Below are 19,737 nucleotides of genomic sequence, written 5' to 3'. Positions count from 1 at the left end.
TCAGTGACAGACTGGATAAAGAAAATGTGGCACATATACACCATAGAATACTATGCAGCCATAAAAAAGGATGAGTTCATGTCCTTTGCAGGGACATCGATGAAGCTGGAAACTATCATTCTCAGCAAACTAACACAAGAACAGAAAACCAAACACATGTTCTCATTCATTAGTGGGAGTTGAACAATGAGAACACATGGACACAGGGAGGGGAACATCACACATCAGGGCCTGTTGGGGGGTTGGAGGCTGGGGGGCTGGGGGAGGGATAGCATTAGGAGAAACACCTAATGTGGATGACAGGTTGATGGGTACAGCAAACCACCATGGTAAACCACATGTATACCTATGTAACAACCCTGCACATTCCGCACATATATCCCAGGGCTTAAAGTATAATCAAAAAATTTTTAAAAATTAATAAGAACACAAACAACCCTATTAAAAACAAAAATGGGCCAAAGACCTTAATGGATACCTCACTAAAGAAGATACACAGCTGGCAAATAAGCATATGAAAAGATGGAGGACAGGTGTGCTGGTTCCCTCCTGTAATCCTAGTGCTTTGGGAGACTGTGGCGGGAAGACTACTTGAGACCAGGAGTTCAAGACCAGCCTGGGCAACATGGTGAGACCCCCATCTTGACAACAACAAAAAAGCCAGGTGCAGTGGCTCACACCTATAATCTCAGCACTTTGCAAGGCTGGGGAGGGAGGATCACTTGAGGTCAGGAGTTAGAGACTAGCCTGGGAAACATAGTGAGACCCTGCCTCTACAAAAAAAAAAAAAAAATTAAAAGCAAAGATGCTCCACATCACATGTCATCAGGAAAATGCTAATTAAAACAATGATAAGATACCACTATACACTTATTAGAACAACCAAAATCTAGAATACTGACCACACCAAATGCTGGCAAGGATATGGTGCAACAGAAACTCTCATTCATTGCTAGTTAAAATGCAAAATGGTATTGTCACTTTGGAAGATGAGTTTCTTACAAAATTAAACATATTCTTTCCATATAATCAAGTAACTGCCTTCCTTGGTATTTAAACTTTAATTTAATTAAAACTTACGATCACACGAAAACCTGCACACAGATGTTTACTGCAGCTTTATTCATAATTGCCAAAACTTGGAAGCAACCAAGATGTCCCTGAGTAAGTTAGTGGATAAAATGTAGTATATCCAGACAACAGAATAGTATTCAGTACTAAAATGAAATGAGCCTGGCCAGGCACAGTGGCTCACACCTGTAATCCCAACACTCTGGGAGGTCAAGATGGCGGATCACCTGAGGTCAGGCGTTCCAGACCAGCCTGGCCGACATGGCGAAACTCCGTCTCGACAAAATTTACAAAAATTAGCCAGGCATGGTGGCGCATGCCTGTGGTCCCAGCTACTCAAGAGGCTGAGGCACAAGAATCGCTTGAACTCAGGACAGGGAGGTTGCAGTGAGCCATGATCGCACCTCTGCACTCCAGCCTCGGCTCGGTGACAGAGTGAGACTCTGTCTCAAAAAAAAAAAAAAGAAAAATACAAAAATCAGTCAGACATGGTGGCGCAGGGCTATAATCCCAGCTACTTGGGAGGCTGAGGCACAAGAATTGCTTGAACCCAGGAGATGGAAGTTATAGTGAGCAGAGACTGGGCCACTGCACTCCAGCCTGGATGGCAGAGCTAGACTCTGTCTCAAATCAATCAATCAATCAATCAGATAATGTATACAAAGTTTACATTTTTTCCTTTCTCATTCAGTCCTTCAAGAAATATGATTATCCTATTGTTCCAGGCTCTGTGCTAGCCACTGGGATACAAATGAATACTGTTTCACAGAGGAACATAAAAACAAATAAAAATAAATAATCACCAAATTTTATAAATACTACAAAGAGATAGGTGATGTAACAAAAAATTATATTAGGTGTTTTTGACCTAGTCAGAGAGATTAGGAAAGGCATCCTAAGAGCAGTGACCACATTGCTGAGCTCCAAAGAATAAGTAGGCATTAACTAGGTGGAGAAGAATAGGTATTTACAAAGCCTGGACTAGACAGAGGAAGTCTTTCCATAAGATACCCAATATCTCTGGAGTGGAAAGAATAAGGAGCAGCCTGTAATTCATATATCTCTTTGTACTATGTATGCAGTTTTGTTACTACTCATCTTTGTTAACTGTTTCTATGTTCTCCTGTGAGACAATATTCTGTTGTATCCCACGCCTAGCAGAGAGCCTGGAACAATAAGACCTGAAAGATAGTTTGAGGGTCAGACAATGCAGGCATATCTTAAGAGCCCTTGAGATGGCTGAAAGAGAAAAGGTAACAAACTGATCTGTACTATAGCTCAAAAAAAACCACTCCAACTACAGTACAGAGAGTAAGTTGTAGGAAAACAAGAACGAATGTAGATAGAGCAGTTAGGAGCTACTGCTGAAGTTCAGGCAAAAATAATGATAGTTGGGATCAGCATAATGAAGTTAGAGATTCATTCCATGGAAAAACCTTTACTGAGGGCCTACCAAGTGCCAAGCACTATCACAAGTGCATAAATAGAGCAAAAAGACAAAATAAACAAAAGAAGACAAAAATTCCTGCCCTTGTTGGGTTTATATTCTAGTGGGAAGAGACAGAAAAATAAATAAATATCACTTTTATCAGATGGTTATACACACTATGGAGAAAAATAAGGTAGTAAAAGGGAAGTAGGAGGGATTGTCTCACTGCCCAAAGAATCACAAAGGGATAGATTCTGGGCAAAGGAAGGATGACCCAGGAGTCCTGGACTTCTTACAATGACTAACATAAACAGGGCTCAAAGGCATAAGAATATCTGCCCTGATGGTTCCAAAGCAGACAGTGATAATAGTGAGGTGTAGGGGAAGAGGGAAGGCTAAGGAACATGCCAAGAGATGCAGAGTTCTGCGGCCTTTCCTTTCCTCTCCTCCTGCCAATGATGATGTAGAAGCCCAGAGGAAGAAAAGCCTTACCCAGAGCACTTGAGCTTTTGCATTGCTTGTTGATTCCAGTAGAGAGGGGAAAGTAAGAAAAGAACTGAACTTATATAATAGTTTATTCCCCAATTCCTACCAGTCTGTAAACTCCATGAAGGGAGAAGCTGTATCTTAACCACTATATTCCCATAATCCAGACAAGTACCTGGTACACAGCACCGATGGGATATATATTGTTGAAAGAATACATGAATAAATGCAGTATTAAATTTAAAGCCAAAGTATCCCTGTATTATCAAGGTAAAGATTTTAAATGTGTTCATATAAATAATTACTAAGTTGGGGTAGCCACAAAACAGCTTTAAGTTAGTAGGATAGCAGTTTTTGAGTTCTGTTTGATTTTGAATCATAATCAAATTATATTTAATCTTAATAGCTTTTAAATTCCCTATATTCTAAGACTCTTAAAGACAATCACATTTTATAAATTTGCAAGATTTTAAAATATATACTTAGGACTTTTAAAAATAAAAGTTACAAAAACATAAAATTAAACTGAAGTTCAGAAAACATAATCTTTTCTAATTATTTTAGCATGTTTAACAAATGTTAATGCGTTATCCTACAAACTTCTCAACTTTATTATATCACCTTGCTAGCATATCCAGTGAAAAATATGTACGTAATATTTTCAAGCAGGAATCTGCAAACCAGGGGTTTAACAATGCCACTTTGAGCCACTATAGAGCCCTCAGCTGTGTAGATGATAGATATAATAGATAGATACAATTACAGTACATATTTTAAAACAAGGATTGCTTTATTCCACATCCAAATAAAGTTTTCTCCATTATTTATATTCTAAAATTTAAATTGCTATTAATTTGTTAAACAAATTACTTATTTAAAAAATACATACCGTTCTCTTACAAAATCTGCTAGTTCTTTAGTTGATATCTGTCCATGTTTCATATTATGGTAGAGGACATCAAAGCCACTATTTTTTTCCCCCTAAAATTTAAAAAGATTTTTAGTTTCACAAAAAAAAAAAGATAAAAATGACTTGAGAATATAAAAAGCCAACACTAACTAACATGCAATCCTGTGCTCTGGTGAGGTGTTTTTCCTTAATTTAATTATTCTCATTTATTGTATGATTTTAAACAGTATAAAACAATATTATATGCTTTAATAAAGTTTACAATTAACTACATATACCTACATACACACAAATATGCATACACTTTGTAATCACCCATAAAAGTACAATTAATGAAATTAAGTTGTGACCAGGAGCGATGGCTCACACCTGTAATCCCAGCACTTTGGGAGGCCGAGGTGGATCATGAGGTCAGGAGATCAAGACTATCCGGGCTAACATGGTGAAACCCTGTCTCTACTTAAAATACAAAAAATTAGCCGGGTGTGGTAGAGGGCATCTGTAGTCCCAGCCAAGGGGAGGCTGAGGCAGGAGAATGGCGTGAACCTGGGAGGCGGAGCTTGCAGTGAGCCGGGACTGCGCCATTGCACTTGAGCCTGGGTGACAGAACTAGACTCCATCTCAAAACAAACAAACAAAAAAAATTAAGTATGAGGCTGGGTGTGGTAGTGTGGTGGCTCATGCCTGTAATCCAGCATTTTGGGAGGCAGAGGCGGGCGGATCACTTGAGGTCAGGAGTTCTAGACCAGCCTGTCCAGCATGGTGAAATCCCATCTCAGCTAAAAATACAAAAATTAGCCGGGTGTGGTGGCATGCACCTGTAATCCCAGCTACTCAGGAGGATGAAACAGGAGAATCGCTTGAACCCAGGAGGTGGAGGTTGCAGTGAGCCGAAATCACACCACTGCACTCCAGCCTGGGAGACAGGGTGAGACTCTGTCAAAAAAAACAACAAAAAAAAAGTATGAAATTTTAAGGAATATGCAGCATAATTAAGAAAAGATAAACATGGACCTTTCAAAACATATTACCAAATCCCATTTCAATTTCTTTAACACACAGTAAGAAATTCCTGATCATTTAATTTGGAGTTTGTGCTTTAAAATTATTAAATCTTGATTTCTGAATTAAGACAGTAAAGTACTTAAGTCATATCAGCATTGAGTATCACAAAATACTTAGATCTTTCAGTAAACTTAACTTGAGAAGTGAGAAAATAGATAAAATTTAACAAAAGAGAAATAACAGGCTATTTGCTAGTTTTTAATTAATAGGATTTTCATTTGTTTGTTTTTGTTTTTGAGACAGTCTCACTCTGTCATCCAGGCTGGAGTGCAGACATGCAATTATGGCTCACTGCTACCTCCCTGTCCCGGGTTCAAGCGATTCTCATGCCTCAGCCTCCCAAGTAGCTGGGATTGCAGGTGTGCACCACCACGTCCGGCTAATTTTTGTATTTTTAGAAGAGATAGGGTTTTGCCATGTTGGCCAGGCAGGTCTCGAACTCCCAGCCTCAAACACTACACCTGCCTTGGCCTCCCAGTGTGCTGGGATTACAGGTGTGAGCTACTGCGCCCAGGCTAATTAATGAGATATTAACAGAATAGATCACTACACAATCCTGGAAAACCTCTACTGCTGTTTAATCCTATGAATACTAAATTAGTAAATCATAAAGATAACCTCAGAAATGTCAATTTGTTCGATGAAATAAAAGACAACTGATACACTAGGTTTAAAAACTCTCTTTACAGGCAGCAGTTTTTATTTTTCTTTAGTGAAAATGAAATAATGAAAAATGGAATATATTTGTTGGAAAAGCAGTACCATAAGCAAGTGTTACATAATCCAAAATTTGATTTTTCCACAGTCCACTGAAAACAGAAAGCATAAGAACTTCCAGCTATGTTGAAGTGCTTCCTGATAAACTCAATGTAGCTAGTAATTAGTTTGCCTACATATCACAAATTAAAATGTCATATCTGTAACAAGATAATATAAACAGTACCCTTAGCATTTTGAATAACCATTTCCATTTATCAAGAAGAATACAACATAAAACCACAGTCTCTTGTGAATCCAAACATTTCCATTTGGCTTCTGCAACTTTACACGTTTCAGATTTTTAAAAAAGTTTATTGTTGGGGGCTTGTGCCTATAATCCCAGCTATTCCAGAGGCTGAGCAAGGAGGCCTGCTTGAGGCCAGGTGTTCAAGACCAGCCTGGGCAAAGTGAGAACCTGTCTCTAAAAAAAGAAAAAGACAAAGATAAGGGTTTGAAACTTCTCCTTCGGTGAACTTTTTAAGAGTAACAGTAAATTAGACACTAAAAATAAAAAACCTGGATAGCATTCAGTTTTTTAAAAAAAGTTTTTACAGAAACAGGGTCTCGCTATGTTGCTCAAGCTGGTCTTCCAACTCCTAGCCTCAAACAATCCTCCCACCTTGGCCTCCCAAAGTGCTGGGATTACAGGTGTGAGCCACTGCATGTGGCCGGCATTCACTTTTGGTGAGTCTAAGATTGGAAAAACAGGCAGAAGATAGATTATTAAAAATTGGTTTTACCAAGTTTCATTTTTAATTTTTCAAAAAGTTCTTTGGCGGCGTAAGAGAAGGGTCAGGAGGTACTATCCTGCAAACACCAATAACATGCCTAACCTCCCTCTCAACTCTAAACCACCTCAAAAATAAATAAACACTATCACTTCCTACCTTGTCTACATTTTCCTTTTAATTTAGCTCTTATGGACATTTACTAGATAACCCTGGACAAGTCAATGCACAATATAACATTAATATTTTTGATACAGTCTCACTGTCTTGACTTCTCTGAAAAACACCATAAAACATTTTACTAATCCTAAAGATTTTTTTCCTTGAAGAATAGCCTCTTTAGTGAAGAACCTGTAGCTACACTTTAATGAGAACCCAACAGACATGCAATGACAGCTCTCCAGTGCCATTTTGGCCTTGAAAACTGCTAGGGAGCTGGAGGTAAAACACAGGCACACTTCATTTTACTGCACTTCCTTTTATTGAGCTTTGCTTTACTGCACTTTGAAAATACTGCATTTTTACAAATTGGAGGTTTGTGGCAATCCTGTGTCAAGCAAGTCTATCGATATCTTTTTTCCAATAGCATGTGCTCACTTCTTCCCAGTGTTAGCATTAGCAATAAAGTATTTTTTAATTAAGGGATATATATTTTTAGATAAAATGCTATTGCACACAATACACCAGTATCATGTAAATAACATAGTGTAAACATAACTTTTACATGCACTGAAAAACCAGGAAAGTTTGTGACTTGCTTCATTGTGGTTGTTTGAATTGAACACACAATATCTCTAACGTATGCCTATGTATGCAAACAATTTTTCTACAAGTATACAGGACATTCTACCATAAGTTACGATCTCTTCTCATCAACATTCTATTTGTACAGTAGTCCCCTCTTCTCCACAGGGGATGTTTCAAGACCCCTACGGGATGCCTGAAACCATGGATAGTCACGAATCCTTTATATACTGGTCACAAACCCTTTATATACTGTTTTTTTTGTAATCTGACAACCAAGATGGCTACTCAGTGATTAACGGGCAGGAAGGGTATACACTATGGATGCCCTGGACAAAGGGATGATTCACATCCCAAGCAGGACACAGTGAGATTTCATCACATTATTCAGAACAGCTCAAAATTTAATGCTTATGAATTACTTCTGGAATTTTCCATTTAATATTTTCAGACTGCAGTTGACCTCAGATCTGAAACTATGGAAAGTGAAATTATGGATAGGGGAGACAACCGTATGTTGACATTTTTAGTCATGATCATTAAAGGTACTCTGCAGACCACTGGCAAGATATTGCTAATATAGAAAATAGTGACTAAAATATATAGAACAGCCGGGCGCGGTAGCTCACGCCTGTAATCCCAGCCCTTTCGGAGGCCAAGGCGGGTGGATCACCTGCAGTCAGGAGTTTAAGACCAGCCTGGTCAACATGGTGAAACCCCATCCCCACTAAAATATTTTACAAATTTGCCAGGTGTGGTGATGTGTCCCTGTAATCCCAGCTATTCGGGAGGCTAAGCCAGGAGAATCACTTGAACCCGGGAGGCAGAGGTTGCAGAGAGCCGAGATCATGCCACTGCATGCCAGCCTGAGCAAAACTGTGAGTGAGACTCAGTCTCTAAATAAATAAAAATAAAATAAAGTATGCAGAATAGGCACTCAGAATGATTTGATGCAGGTACAATAGTGACTCAAACATATTTGCTGGCCAACTGAAGGAAAGAAATCTTACTACCTTTCAAAAAATTGTTTTTCTCATCTCTCAGATATTCTTCTCTAATCTTTTATAGTTCACCTCTTCCAGTTAGTCAAATCCTTAAAGCTATCTAAATAAATATTATATGGGTTGAGAAAAAACTACAGAAGCAAACAGTAGTTAAGATAATTTTTTAATTTTTATATCTTTTGCGTTTTCTGTAATGTTCTATAAATGAAAGTATTTTTCATTACTTTCGAAATAAAAAAACTAAACCAACAATTTCAGTTTTCTCAGCTCTTCAATCTATGCCTGCAAAGAGACAGAAGGCTACTTTCTTAAACTGGCATCTTGTTCACATCAGTACTTAAATCTCCAGTCCTTGTAATTCATAAACAAACAAACAAAAAAAAACAAACTGGAAGTTCCCACACAAAATAGGAATGATTAAAGAAGATTACAGCCTATCTGGTCAGGTGTGGTGGCTCACACTTGTAATCCCAGCACTCTGGGAGGCTGACGCAGGAGGAGCGCTTGAGGCTAAGAGTTTGAGACCAGCCTAAGTAACATAGCAAAGACCTCGTCCCTACAAAATTTTAAAAAAATTAGCGGGGTGTGGTGGCATGCGCCTGTAGTTCTAGTCACTCCAGAGGCTAAGGCAAGAGGATTCCTGGAGCCCAGGAGCTCAAGACTGCAGTGAGCTCTGATGGTGATGGGGCCACTGCACTCCAGCCTGGGCGACAGAGGAAGACCCTGTCTTAAAAAAAAAAAAAAGGCCGGGCGTGGTGGCTCAAGCCTGTAATCTCAGCACTTTGAGAGGCCGAGACGGGCGGTTCACGAGGTTAGGAGATCGAGACCATCCTGGTTAACACGGTGAAACCCCGTCTTTACTAAAAAATTTTTAAAAATTTTTAAAAACTAGCCGGGTGAGGTGGCGGGCGCCTGTAGTCCCAGCTACTCGGGAGGCTGAGGCAGGAGAATGGCATAAACCCGGGAGGCAGAGCTTGCAGTGAGCTGAGATCCGGCCACTGCACTCCAGCCTGGGCGACAGAGCGAGACTCCGTCTCAAAAAAAGAAAAGAAAAAATAATAATAATAATAAAAGAAAAAAATTACAGCCTATCTCCATTCCATGGAAACCTATTCAAAGAATGCTTATTCACATGAGAAAAATACCGGACGGTAATACCAACTGAAAATACGAACACACACAACCACATGGTAGAATCTATCTTGAATTTTTATTTCTTTTCTTTTCATTTTTTTTGCTTTTTTGAGACGGAGTCTCGCTCTGCCGCCCAGGCTGGAGTGCAGTGGCCGGATCTCAGCTCACTGCAAGCTCCGCCTCCCGGGTTCACGCCATTCTCCTGCCTCAGCCTCCCAAGTAGCTGGGACTACAGGCGCCCGCCACCTCGCCGGGCTAGTTTTTTGTATTTTTAGTAGAGACGGGGTTCCACCATGTTAGCCAGGATGGTCTTGATCTCCTGACCTCGTGATCCGCCCATCTCGGCCTCCCAAAGTGCTGGGATTACAGGCTTGAGCCACCGCGCCCGGCCTGAATTTTGTATTTCTAAAGAAAATCATAAGGGTAGAGGGAGAGGCTATAGGCAATTTGTGTTCCGTATTCTTCTGTGTTTTACCTATCACATGATACTGGTTTTAACTAAAATGGAAAACCATGTACACTTGTGGTTATTGTTTCAACCAACTGAAAACTCACTCTCCTTGGTCTTAAGGCTCCACCACCACCACTAATTTGCTTTACTTATATTTACTTATATTATACCTTCCTATCTTTTCCCTAAAGTCAAGCAAACATGCTTGATATATCTCCCATAACCTTCACTCCTGCAAATTCATCAGGGAGCATGACTATCTCCTCAACTTTACCAAACACTTTAACACTTTCCAGTTTAATTCTGACTCTGGCCATTCCAGCAACATCCTCTAGCACATTTATCAATATAGTAGATATCTCAGGTCTCAGTTGCTGTCATGCTGTTGTTTTTGTTTCTCCCCACATCACAGCAATTTATACTTATCTTTTTGGACCAGACAGCTACTAAAATTCTTCCAGTTCTCAGTTCTAATAACCTTTTTTTTTTTTTTTCTTGAGACGGAGTCCTGCTCTGTCACCCAACTGGAGTACAGTGGCCCAATCTCAGCTCACTGCAACCTCTGCCTCCCGGGTTCAAGCAATTCTCCTGCCTCAGCCTCCCGAGTAGCTGGGACTACAGGTGCGCACCACCATGCCCAGCTAATTTTTGTATTTTTAGTAGAGACGAGGTTTCACCATGTTGGCCAGGATGGTCTTGATCTCTTGACCTCATGATCTGCCCACCTCAGCCTCCCAAAGTGCTGGGATTACAGGCATGAGCCACCGCACCTGGCCCAACTCTAATATTCTTTAATGTTTCCACACTAAGAAAACTGAAAGCCAAGTCCTTATTCCCGTTCCTTTTTAAGTCTCCATAGGATCCTATTTCCGCTTGAATTTCTAAGGGTGCTTCTGTTAACTATTCTAGAATTATGACATCAGGATGGATAATCTCAGGAGATACCCCAATGACTCAAAAAACTACTTTCAAAGGGCTTATATTAGCCACATGTGCAGGATGATTTAAAGCACAACCGTTCCCTCATCCTTTGCTTAAATAATTTAAGTGGTTCTGAAAGGATTACAGCATTTAGGATTTAATGAGTAGGGCTGAAAAAGAATGCAGACATCAAATTTATATCCTTTCAAATGTCAAAGTTCCTAAAATCCTCCCCCTGAACTGAACATATACAAACTAAATCAGTATCAATTTTCACTTCCAAATTTCTCCTATAATTAAGGCAAAAATATAAAACAAATCACAATCCTTAAAAAATTCTAAGGACCTCACAATAAAATTTAGTGCAATCTAAAACACTGTAATTTTATAATGTCTACTGTCAAGTCTTCTGCATCAAGTTAAATGAATCTGTAGTCTTCAATTTCATAGCTTGTTGCAACTGGAACAAGTTGGGCCTGGCTAACTTGCTAACAGTTATACAATAATACATTTTAACCTAGTGGAGTGTATGTTATTTGGTCTTATCTCTGGAAAATCACCTAAGAAATTGGTAATGGTGATTGCCTTTAGGGAGATCTTGATTACCAGAGAAAAAGAGAAAGATTTACTCCCTCTTATACCTTTTAAATATTACTCCATGTAAAATTTGCAAATCTGTTAATGTATAAATATATACAGATATACAGATTTTGTTTTGGTATGTCATCTGATGGGATCATATCCTAAAAGCAGGTATCCCAAACTACAATATTTGGAACTTTCAAGTAATAAAAAGCCTGTATTCTGGGTTTCAAATATAGTCACCTCAACCAATTTGCTAAAGATATATATTTTAAAATTTCATATGGACACATAACCCCAAAGAATGTGTGTTAGTCTCTCCCCAAGGATACGAAATTTAGATTAGATAAGCATATAATAATATTTTTTATCCCAAAGACCTAATAATAGCAATTCCAGAATTTTAAAATACATTTTAATTCTCTCAGCTTATCCAAGTAATGATAAATCAAATTTTGGATATATAACCAATGCTCCAATTTAATTTTAAATCAAAATATAACAAACCAATGAAATCAAGTAAAAGGAGACTTCTGTACAGTTAATCAGTAAAAGAAGTAAGGAAAAACTTCAGGATAAAAATACCTAATTGTTGTTTGCTCATTTTTGATGTGCTGACTACAGATAACCTCTGGAAAAAGTCACCTAACTAAAAATCTCAGCTCATTACAACGTGATACATACTAAAGAATACTACTGGCTGGGCACTGAAGCTCATGCCTGTAATCCCAGCACTTTGGGAGGCCAAGGTGGGCGGATCATGAGGTCAGGAGATTGAGACCATCCTGACTAACATGGTGAAACCCCGTCTCTACTAAAAATACAAAAACTTAGCCAGGCGTGGTGGCAGGCACCTGTAGTCCTAGCTACTCGGAGGCTGAGGCAGGAGAATAGCTTGAACCCGGGGGGGGCGGAGCTTGCAGTGAGCCAAGATCGCGCCACTGCACTCCTGCCTGGGAAACATCGAGACTCCGTGTCAAAAAAAAAAAGAATACTACTTAGTGTCTTTGGGTGAATGCTTCATATCATATATAGATTGGGATTACTATGTAAAATGAAGATTATAAGTGATTCAACTCAGGTATGTTTTACATACTTATTTGTCCCCCCTTAAGTAATAATTACCTATGAAATGCATTCTTTTAAGGTTTTTTGCTTAATAATCTGGGTTTACATACAAATATAATGCCTTTTTAATTATTATATTGCAATGTTGCTATAATCTCAAGATTACAAACTTGTACTCAATTATTCCTTTGAGAAAGCAGCAGCATCGACACTTCCTCACTGTAATACTGATCAGTATCTTTTTAAAGTTACATAATCTTTTACAATATCTTTTCAAAGTTACATAATATTTAATTATGTAAAAACAATTGTTTTTACATATTAAAAGCAATTGTGTGAATTTCTACTATCAAAATTATTTTTGCTGTCCAATTTTAATTTTGCTGTCCAATTTCAGCTTGATTATCAATGGTGCTATACTTTGTGGCAAAAACTGACTTATCAATAACAAAAACCTGTTCTGTAGAAAGTTTTGAATAATTTTTTCCTTTAAAGTACAGTATTAAGTAAACGAATTTTCAATTTAGCACATAATTTTAATTGACAAAACCTATACTTTAAAGAAAAAGGAAGAATGTGCTGCTTTCAAAAGAGCCTGAAGACAGTTTCAAAGATTCAAATTTTCTTCTAAAGAAATGTCACAACAAAAAAGGTTTGTCTTTATATATGTGGGGGAGAAAACAATTAACAGGTTGTTTGATTAGAAACCTAAAATTTTGATTGGGCACAGTGGCTCAGCCCTGTAATCCCAGCACTTTGGGAAGCTGAGGCGGGAGCATGGCTTGAGCCCAGGAGTTCAAGGCCAGCCTGGGCAACATAGTGAGATCTCATCTCTACAAATAATTTAAAAATTAGCTGGGCATGGTGGCCTGTACCTGTGGTCCCACCTACTCGGAAGGCTGAGGTGGGAAGATCATTTGAGCTTGGGTGGTCAAAGCTGCAGTGAGCCATGCTCATGCCACTGCATGCCAGCCTGGGCAACACGGTGAGACTGCAACTCAAAAAAAAAAAGAAAAGGAAGGAAGGAAGGAAGGAAGGAAGAAGGAAGGAAGGAAGGAAGGAAGGGAGGGAGGGAGGAGGGAGGGAGGGACGGAGGGAGGGAGGGAGGAGGGAGGGAGGAGGGAGGGAGGGAGGGATGGGAAGGAAGGAAGGAAGGGAAAGGAAAGAAAAGAAAGACAGACAAGACAGACCTAAAACATTAAAGGTTCCCATTATCTTTTAATTGATGAAAACCATATATATTTATCATGTAGAACATGATGTTTTGAATTTTGCCAATTTTATTTCCTTTTAATAGTACCACTTTAAACGCTAGAGGAAAGAGTTAAATTGCTATCTATGTTAAGGGATTATTTTATAAATGATTCTGAAATATGTGACTTTTTGTTTTCTGTTTTTGAGACAGGGTCTCACTCTGTTGCCCAGGATGGAGTACAGTGACCAATCATAACTTACTGCAACCTTAAACTCCCAGGCTCAAACAATCTTCCCGCCTTAGCCTTACAAGCAGCTGGGACTTACAGGCATATGCCACCATACCTGGCTAATTTTTTAAAATTTTCGTAGAGACAAGGTCTACTGTGTTGTCCAGGCTGGTCTCCAAGTCTTGGGCTCAATCCATCCCCCGGCCTCAGCCTCTCAAAGTGCTGGGATTACCGGCGTGAACCACCATGCCCAGTCGACAACGACAACGATCAAATTCTCATAAGTTAATTATTTAGTTAATTCCTAGAGCTTCCTAGCTCACTGAGCCTCCTCGCAGCCCCAATTCCAGACCAGGAAATAAAATAAGATGCAGTCTATTAACTATTTGTTTTCAATAGTGAAAGTGAAGGCAAAAACTAAAACATAAATTAGATTTGGAGGTCTCTCCAGAATTCAAATATTGAAGTTTATTCCCATTCCTCTTTTAACGAGAATACCCAAGAAGCACATAAAAATGTGTACAAAGATACTCAGAGAAGTATTATTCATATTAGCCAAAAACATCCAACAAGGCTATGTTCAAAGCTCAATTAACAGAAAATGAAACATAACTTTTAATGTGAAGATGCAATTTGGAATTAAGTTAGCAACTTAAAAAACACTGAAGCATCAAAAAATATGCAAAACATTTATAAGAGCATCAATTTTTAAATGCTCTTTATAAACATTTTATAAATTGCCATTGTAAAACCTAATGCCTAAAATTGACAGGCTAATCCTAAAATTCATGTGGAAATGCAAGTAACCCAGGTAGTCAAAATAATCTGGAAAAAGAAGAAAAAATCTGGAGGACTCATACTTCCTGATTCCAAATTTGCTATACAAAACAAATTTGTAATCCAAACAATAGCAATCCAAATTGTGTAGTACTGGCTGTTATAAGGACAGACAATGGAACAGAATTGAAAATACAGAAATAAATCCATACATTTCTGGTCGATTGATATTTGACAATGATACCACAATTCAATGGGGAAAGATGAGCCTTTTCAACAAATGGTACTGGGACAACTGGATACACAATTGCAAAAGAATGAAGTTATACCTTTTCCTTGCACCATACACAAAAATTAACTTCGAATGGACCATAGACCTAAACAGAAGAACTAAAACTATAAAACCCTTACAAGAAAACACAGGAGTAATTTTGGGGTTAGGCAGTGGTTTCCTAGATAGAATAAAAGCACAAGTAATAGAAAAAATAGATAAGATGGACTTCACTAAGACTTCATGAGAGTTAAAAACTTATGAGTTACTTCAAAGAGCAGCATCAAGAAAATGAAAAGGCAGCCCACAGAATGGGAGAAAATGTTTGCACATTATGTATCAGATAAGGTGTGTATCCAGAATATTAAAAAAAACTCTTACAACTCAATTATTTAAAAAAATCCAATTTTTAAATGGGCAATTAATCTAAACAGACATGTCTCCAAAGAAAATAGGCAATAAGCACACGAAGAGATGCTTGACATCATTAGCTGCGATGTCAAGCATCAGAGAAATGCAAATCAAATCACAATATTAATACTACTTCACGTTCACCCACTATATTATAATAAAAGGGACAAATAAGTGTTGCTGCGCATGTGGAGAGGAACCCTCAGACATTGCTGGTGGGATTGTAAAATGCTACAACCGCTTCAGAATAGTATGGCAGTTCCTCAAAATGTTAAACATAGAGCTACGATTTGACCCAGGAATCCCAATCCCAAAAGAAATGAAAACATACGTTCACACAAAAACTTATACAAAAATGGTCATGGCAGCATTACTCATAACCCAAAAGTGGGAACAACCAGATGTCCATCACTGATTGGATAAATATTAATAAAATGTGGAATGGAATATTATTTGGCCATAAAAAGTAATTAGTACTGATACATGCTACATCATGGATAAACTTTGAAAACATTATACTCAGTGAAACTAGTCACCATGGCCCCATTTATAGAATATATCCAGACTAGACAAATGTAGAGAGGCAGAAAATACACTAGTTGCCTAGGCCTGGGGCAGGGGGAAAACGGGGAGTGACTACTAATGGGTCTATTATTCTTTCTGGGATAATGAAATTGTTGTAAAATTGACGTGGTGACGTTTACACAACTCTATGAACATATGAAAAATCTGAATTGTACTACACTTTAAATGGGTGTATTGGTATGGAATGTGAACTCAATAAAGCTGTTTAAAAAACAAAACACCTAAGGTCTAGTATATACGTTCTTTGTGGAAAACAAGGTACATTCAAGTTACTAAACTATGAACTGATTTGGTTACTAACCAAGACCACGCTTGAGGCACTTAGAATTAAGAATTTAACATACACTCCTTACTAGCTAAAAGATTACCCCTTTAAATATGTCTAAATCTCAACGAAAATGGAATTGCAGTACTTGCAACTGTCAGGGCATAAAATGGGATTCACGAAAGATACCTGAGTAAACACGTTCCTTTCCTGTACATGGCTGAACTGTGCTTCCCATTACAAAAAAAAAAAAAAAACAATAACTGCAGAAAAATACTCCACCGGGAGTCGGAAAAACTCTCAAAGAAGAATCTAATACTGACCTAAGACAAGGGGTGGAAAGAATGAGGAAGGGGAAGGAGCACAGAGGAGTAAGGGGAAGTCTCCGTGCATTTAAGCCCAAGGAGTTCAGTTACATTAAATTCCAACTTTTAAACGCTTTGTGAACAGGCCCAGAGGCAAAGTCCTGGGAGCAAACCCACGAGCCGAGCTGCGATGCTGAAAGGAAGTGCTAGTCCAGCCCAACTCCGCACTGGATTTGGTGTGGAAATGGTCCGAGGTAAAAGTGATCGCTCAGATGGGGGGTCAGCGATTTGAGGGCAGGAGGCAAAACCCCTCCGCCCGGCGCTCCCAGCCAGGGCGCAGCGGGAGGCGGCCGTGCCGCGGGCCCGTCCTTCGCGTCCGAGTCGCCGCGCACGCCCCGCGCGGAGCGCGCCCGGCGCCAGGAGCCTCCGGTGGGGCTGGGTCCCGTCTCCCGCCCCATCCGGCGCTTTGTCCCAGCCCCGGCGGCCGGCGGCCCCGCTGCGGGCTCCCGGGCCGCGGTGACAGCCCCCGTCCCCAGTAGGGCTGCGAGCCCGGGAGTCCCTATAGGCTGGCGACCGGTCGCCCGCCGGACCTCACCCAGGCGGGACGCGGCAAGCGGCGGACTGAGGACGCTCGCCCTGCCGGAGGAGAAGCCGCCGCCGCCGCCGCCGCCGCCCGAAGCGCACGCAGGCCAAGCTCAGGCGCCAAAAGCCTTGGACTTCGAAACACACTACTTCCAGCATCCTAAGCTTACCCAAAAATTCTCGACGAAATACGCCATGACCATCGTGCCGCCGCCGCGCCAGGTTCCGTGTCCGCGCCCGCCCGCCGCTGTGTAAACACGGCCCGGCCCCCACAGCACCCCCGCCTTTCGCCGCCGCCGCCGCCGCCTTCTTCCCAGAGACCGGCCCGCACCTTCCAGGGCGCATGCGCCACCTAGCGGCTGCCGCCGCTGGGCGAGCACTTAGACGCCACGGCCACGGTGTGCGCATGCGCCCCGTCCCAGTCCCGGGTGTTGGTGGATCTGTCTGCAGTCCGGGCGCGGCTGGGTTGAGTGTTCTCTTAGGAATGGTGGAGAACTGGGTCCTTGAGGAGTCACCCTGGAGACTGCTTTCCCTGTTTGTGGTGCGACGGGCACTGGCCCAGGGACAGAGCGAAGAGAAAGGGCAGCCAGCGTCTGTGGAGTCGGCAGACTGGCTGCCCACTCTCTCCTCAGAAGACTCGCTTCCCCGGCCTTCGAGGATCTCGAACGGATTATAGTCTGGGTTCACTGGGCTGGAGGAAACTTGGCCGCTGGCCACCCGGAGGAGACTGAGAAGCCTTTGGTCAACAGGGCGCCTTTCCTTGAACCAAAACAAAACTTTCCGAAGCCGGAAAGGAAACGCCCAGTGTCGCCTGAGAGCCCTGGAGCTGCGCGAGACCCAGGCACCGAGTGCAGCCTCGGCCGCTGACCTCTAGCACGCCTGGAGCAGACTAGCCAGGACGGCCCGCAGGCCTGCGAGAGCGGAATGTGACCCGAAACCGACGGACTTCCTGACCCATAGTCCATGGTTCTCTTAGCAACTTGAACATTTTGGAAAAAAAAAACAAGTCTTAACATGCCTCGACCTAATGGAAAAACTAAATCCCCTTCCTACACCTTGCTTTCCAAAAGTTAAATAATAATAATAATAATAATTAAACTCTAGTAGAGGTCTCAAGTTCACTGTCACCAGGTCAGCTAGGTCCAGAATCTTCAGTGCTTGAAGCCAAGCCCTACAAATAGATTTAGTGTAGCATATCACATACCTCCTCAGGCGACTTAAAGCAATGAACACCCATAAGATAACAATTCATGAGAAATTATTTTCTTTTTTTTTTTGAGAAATTATTTTCATCCTCAAGTAAAAGTCATGAGGTGCCTTTCACATAGGTGAAATTGTGTTTGTTGAATAGGAAATAATTGGATAATGGTATTGTGGTCATACTTTTAAGAATATTTGCTAGAAATATATAGGATGCAAAACATCTAGGATTTTCTTAAAGTCATTTATTATGGATAGGGATATGAGTAAGGACATAGATGAAAAGGGATGAAACAAGATGGGCCATAGTTGCTCTATTTTTGTATATCCTGTTTATTTTGTTTCTTTAAAAAGTCCTCATATCACTGACATTTACACTTAGTTTTGGGGAAGTCAAACTTAGAAATAAGCTACAGCTCTCTAAGCTATCAGTCTAACTGGATTTTTCTTAATGCTGAAGAACTTTTTTAAAAATTCAGCCATCTAGGTCACACAGCAAATACATTTGGCATTAAATTCTTAGTATCACTAAGCACTCCTCCCACACACACACACACATACCCCCCCACCCCCCGCGCCCTTAGACCTGGGCAAGAGAGACTTCTATCCTGGACTGCACGCTTTAAAGGAACTTACGTATCACACACACACATTAATTTTTAAAAAACCACACACATGGGTGCCTCTGCCACTTGTGATCTGATACTGAACACTGGCTCATAACCATAAATTCTCTCTCCCAATGAAGAACACTATTCAGGCTCCGGGAAAACTCTTCTTCATATCTTTTGTCTTATGTCCTCAAAACAAACGGTGAACTCCAAAAGCAGTGAAAATTTGTACATAGCATGGCTGCCCATTTCAGAGACTGCTTTGGAGTCAGAATTTGAGCAACAGAAAGGCTTAGGTAAGAAAGAAGACAAATTAACTTGTCAAATCCTTCCTCTCAGCTTGAATGCTATAGATTCCTGCATAACAAAGTATTGTTTCTCAGTAGTATCAAGCATACATTTTCCTTTTGTTAGTGTTCCAATGTGTGACTACAACCTACTGACAATTTAGCATGGTATTCACAATAGTTACTGGCCTTCATTCGTATTCTTCTGCTCCCCTACAATTTAAGAGTAGGCCTGGAATGAAGATAAGTATTCTGTGTATTTCAGGTATTTGCAAGGTTCGTTAGGGCCAAAACACCATATCCTGTAATTGCCTGATATTTAAGTTGTGGAACTTTATAGTAAACAATGATTAAGGTGACTAAATTTCAGACAAGACTGTGTAGTATACGAAGAGTGTGGATGGTATCAGCCACCTTCTGCACTCTCAAGTGAGGTTTCCAGGGATGCACATACATTCTGGCAGAACATAGATAAACCCCTGAGTGGGTAGCTCGCTCATATGCCTTAAAGTATTTGTGCCACACACACTTAGCCTTTGCTTATCAAAATGTATTTCATTTTGAAATTATTAAAAACCGACATAGATAACAACAGTGTACAAGTCACTGCCTGTAATACCTGGCACTTAAGAGTCACTCAGTAAATGTTCAGTGAATGAATGAATGA

At 40.4% G+C, this 19,737-nt stretch overlaps 1 protein-coding gene across 1 annotated transcript in view; it reads right to left on the bottom strand.

The window, feature by feature from the left end:
• The window catches only part of FCHO2 (FCH and mu domain containing endocytic adaptor 2), a 136,744-nt gene extending 119,452 nt beyond the window's left edge, over positions 1–17,292 (bottom strand). The window contains exons 1-2 of the mRNA XM_033179844.1: positions 17,143–17,292; positions 3,876–3,967 (exon numbers count right to left, since the gene is read on the bottom strand). Of these exons, the coding sequence (XP_033035735.1) occupies positions 3,876–3,967; positions 17,143–17,175 (125 nt within the window). The 5' untranslated portion in view covers positions 17,176–17,292. The remainder of the gene's footprint in view (positions 1–3,875; positions 3,968–17,142) is intronic.
• Between the last annotated feature and the right edge of the window lie 2,445 nt (positions 17,293–19,737).

This window comes from Trachypithecus francoisi, unplaced genomic scaffold, assembly GCF_009764315.1.
Source record: "Trachypithecus francoisi isolate TF-2019V2 unplaced genomic scaffold, Tfra_2.0 Lachesis_group2, whole genome shotgun sequence".
Lineage (NCBI taxonomy): Eukaryota > Metazoa > Chordata > Mammalia > Primates > Cercopithecidae > Trachypithecus > Trachypithecus francoisi.
Note: the sequence above shows the minus strand (reverse complement) of the source record. Positions and strands in the feature narration are given on the sequence as shown.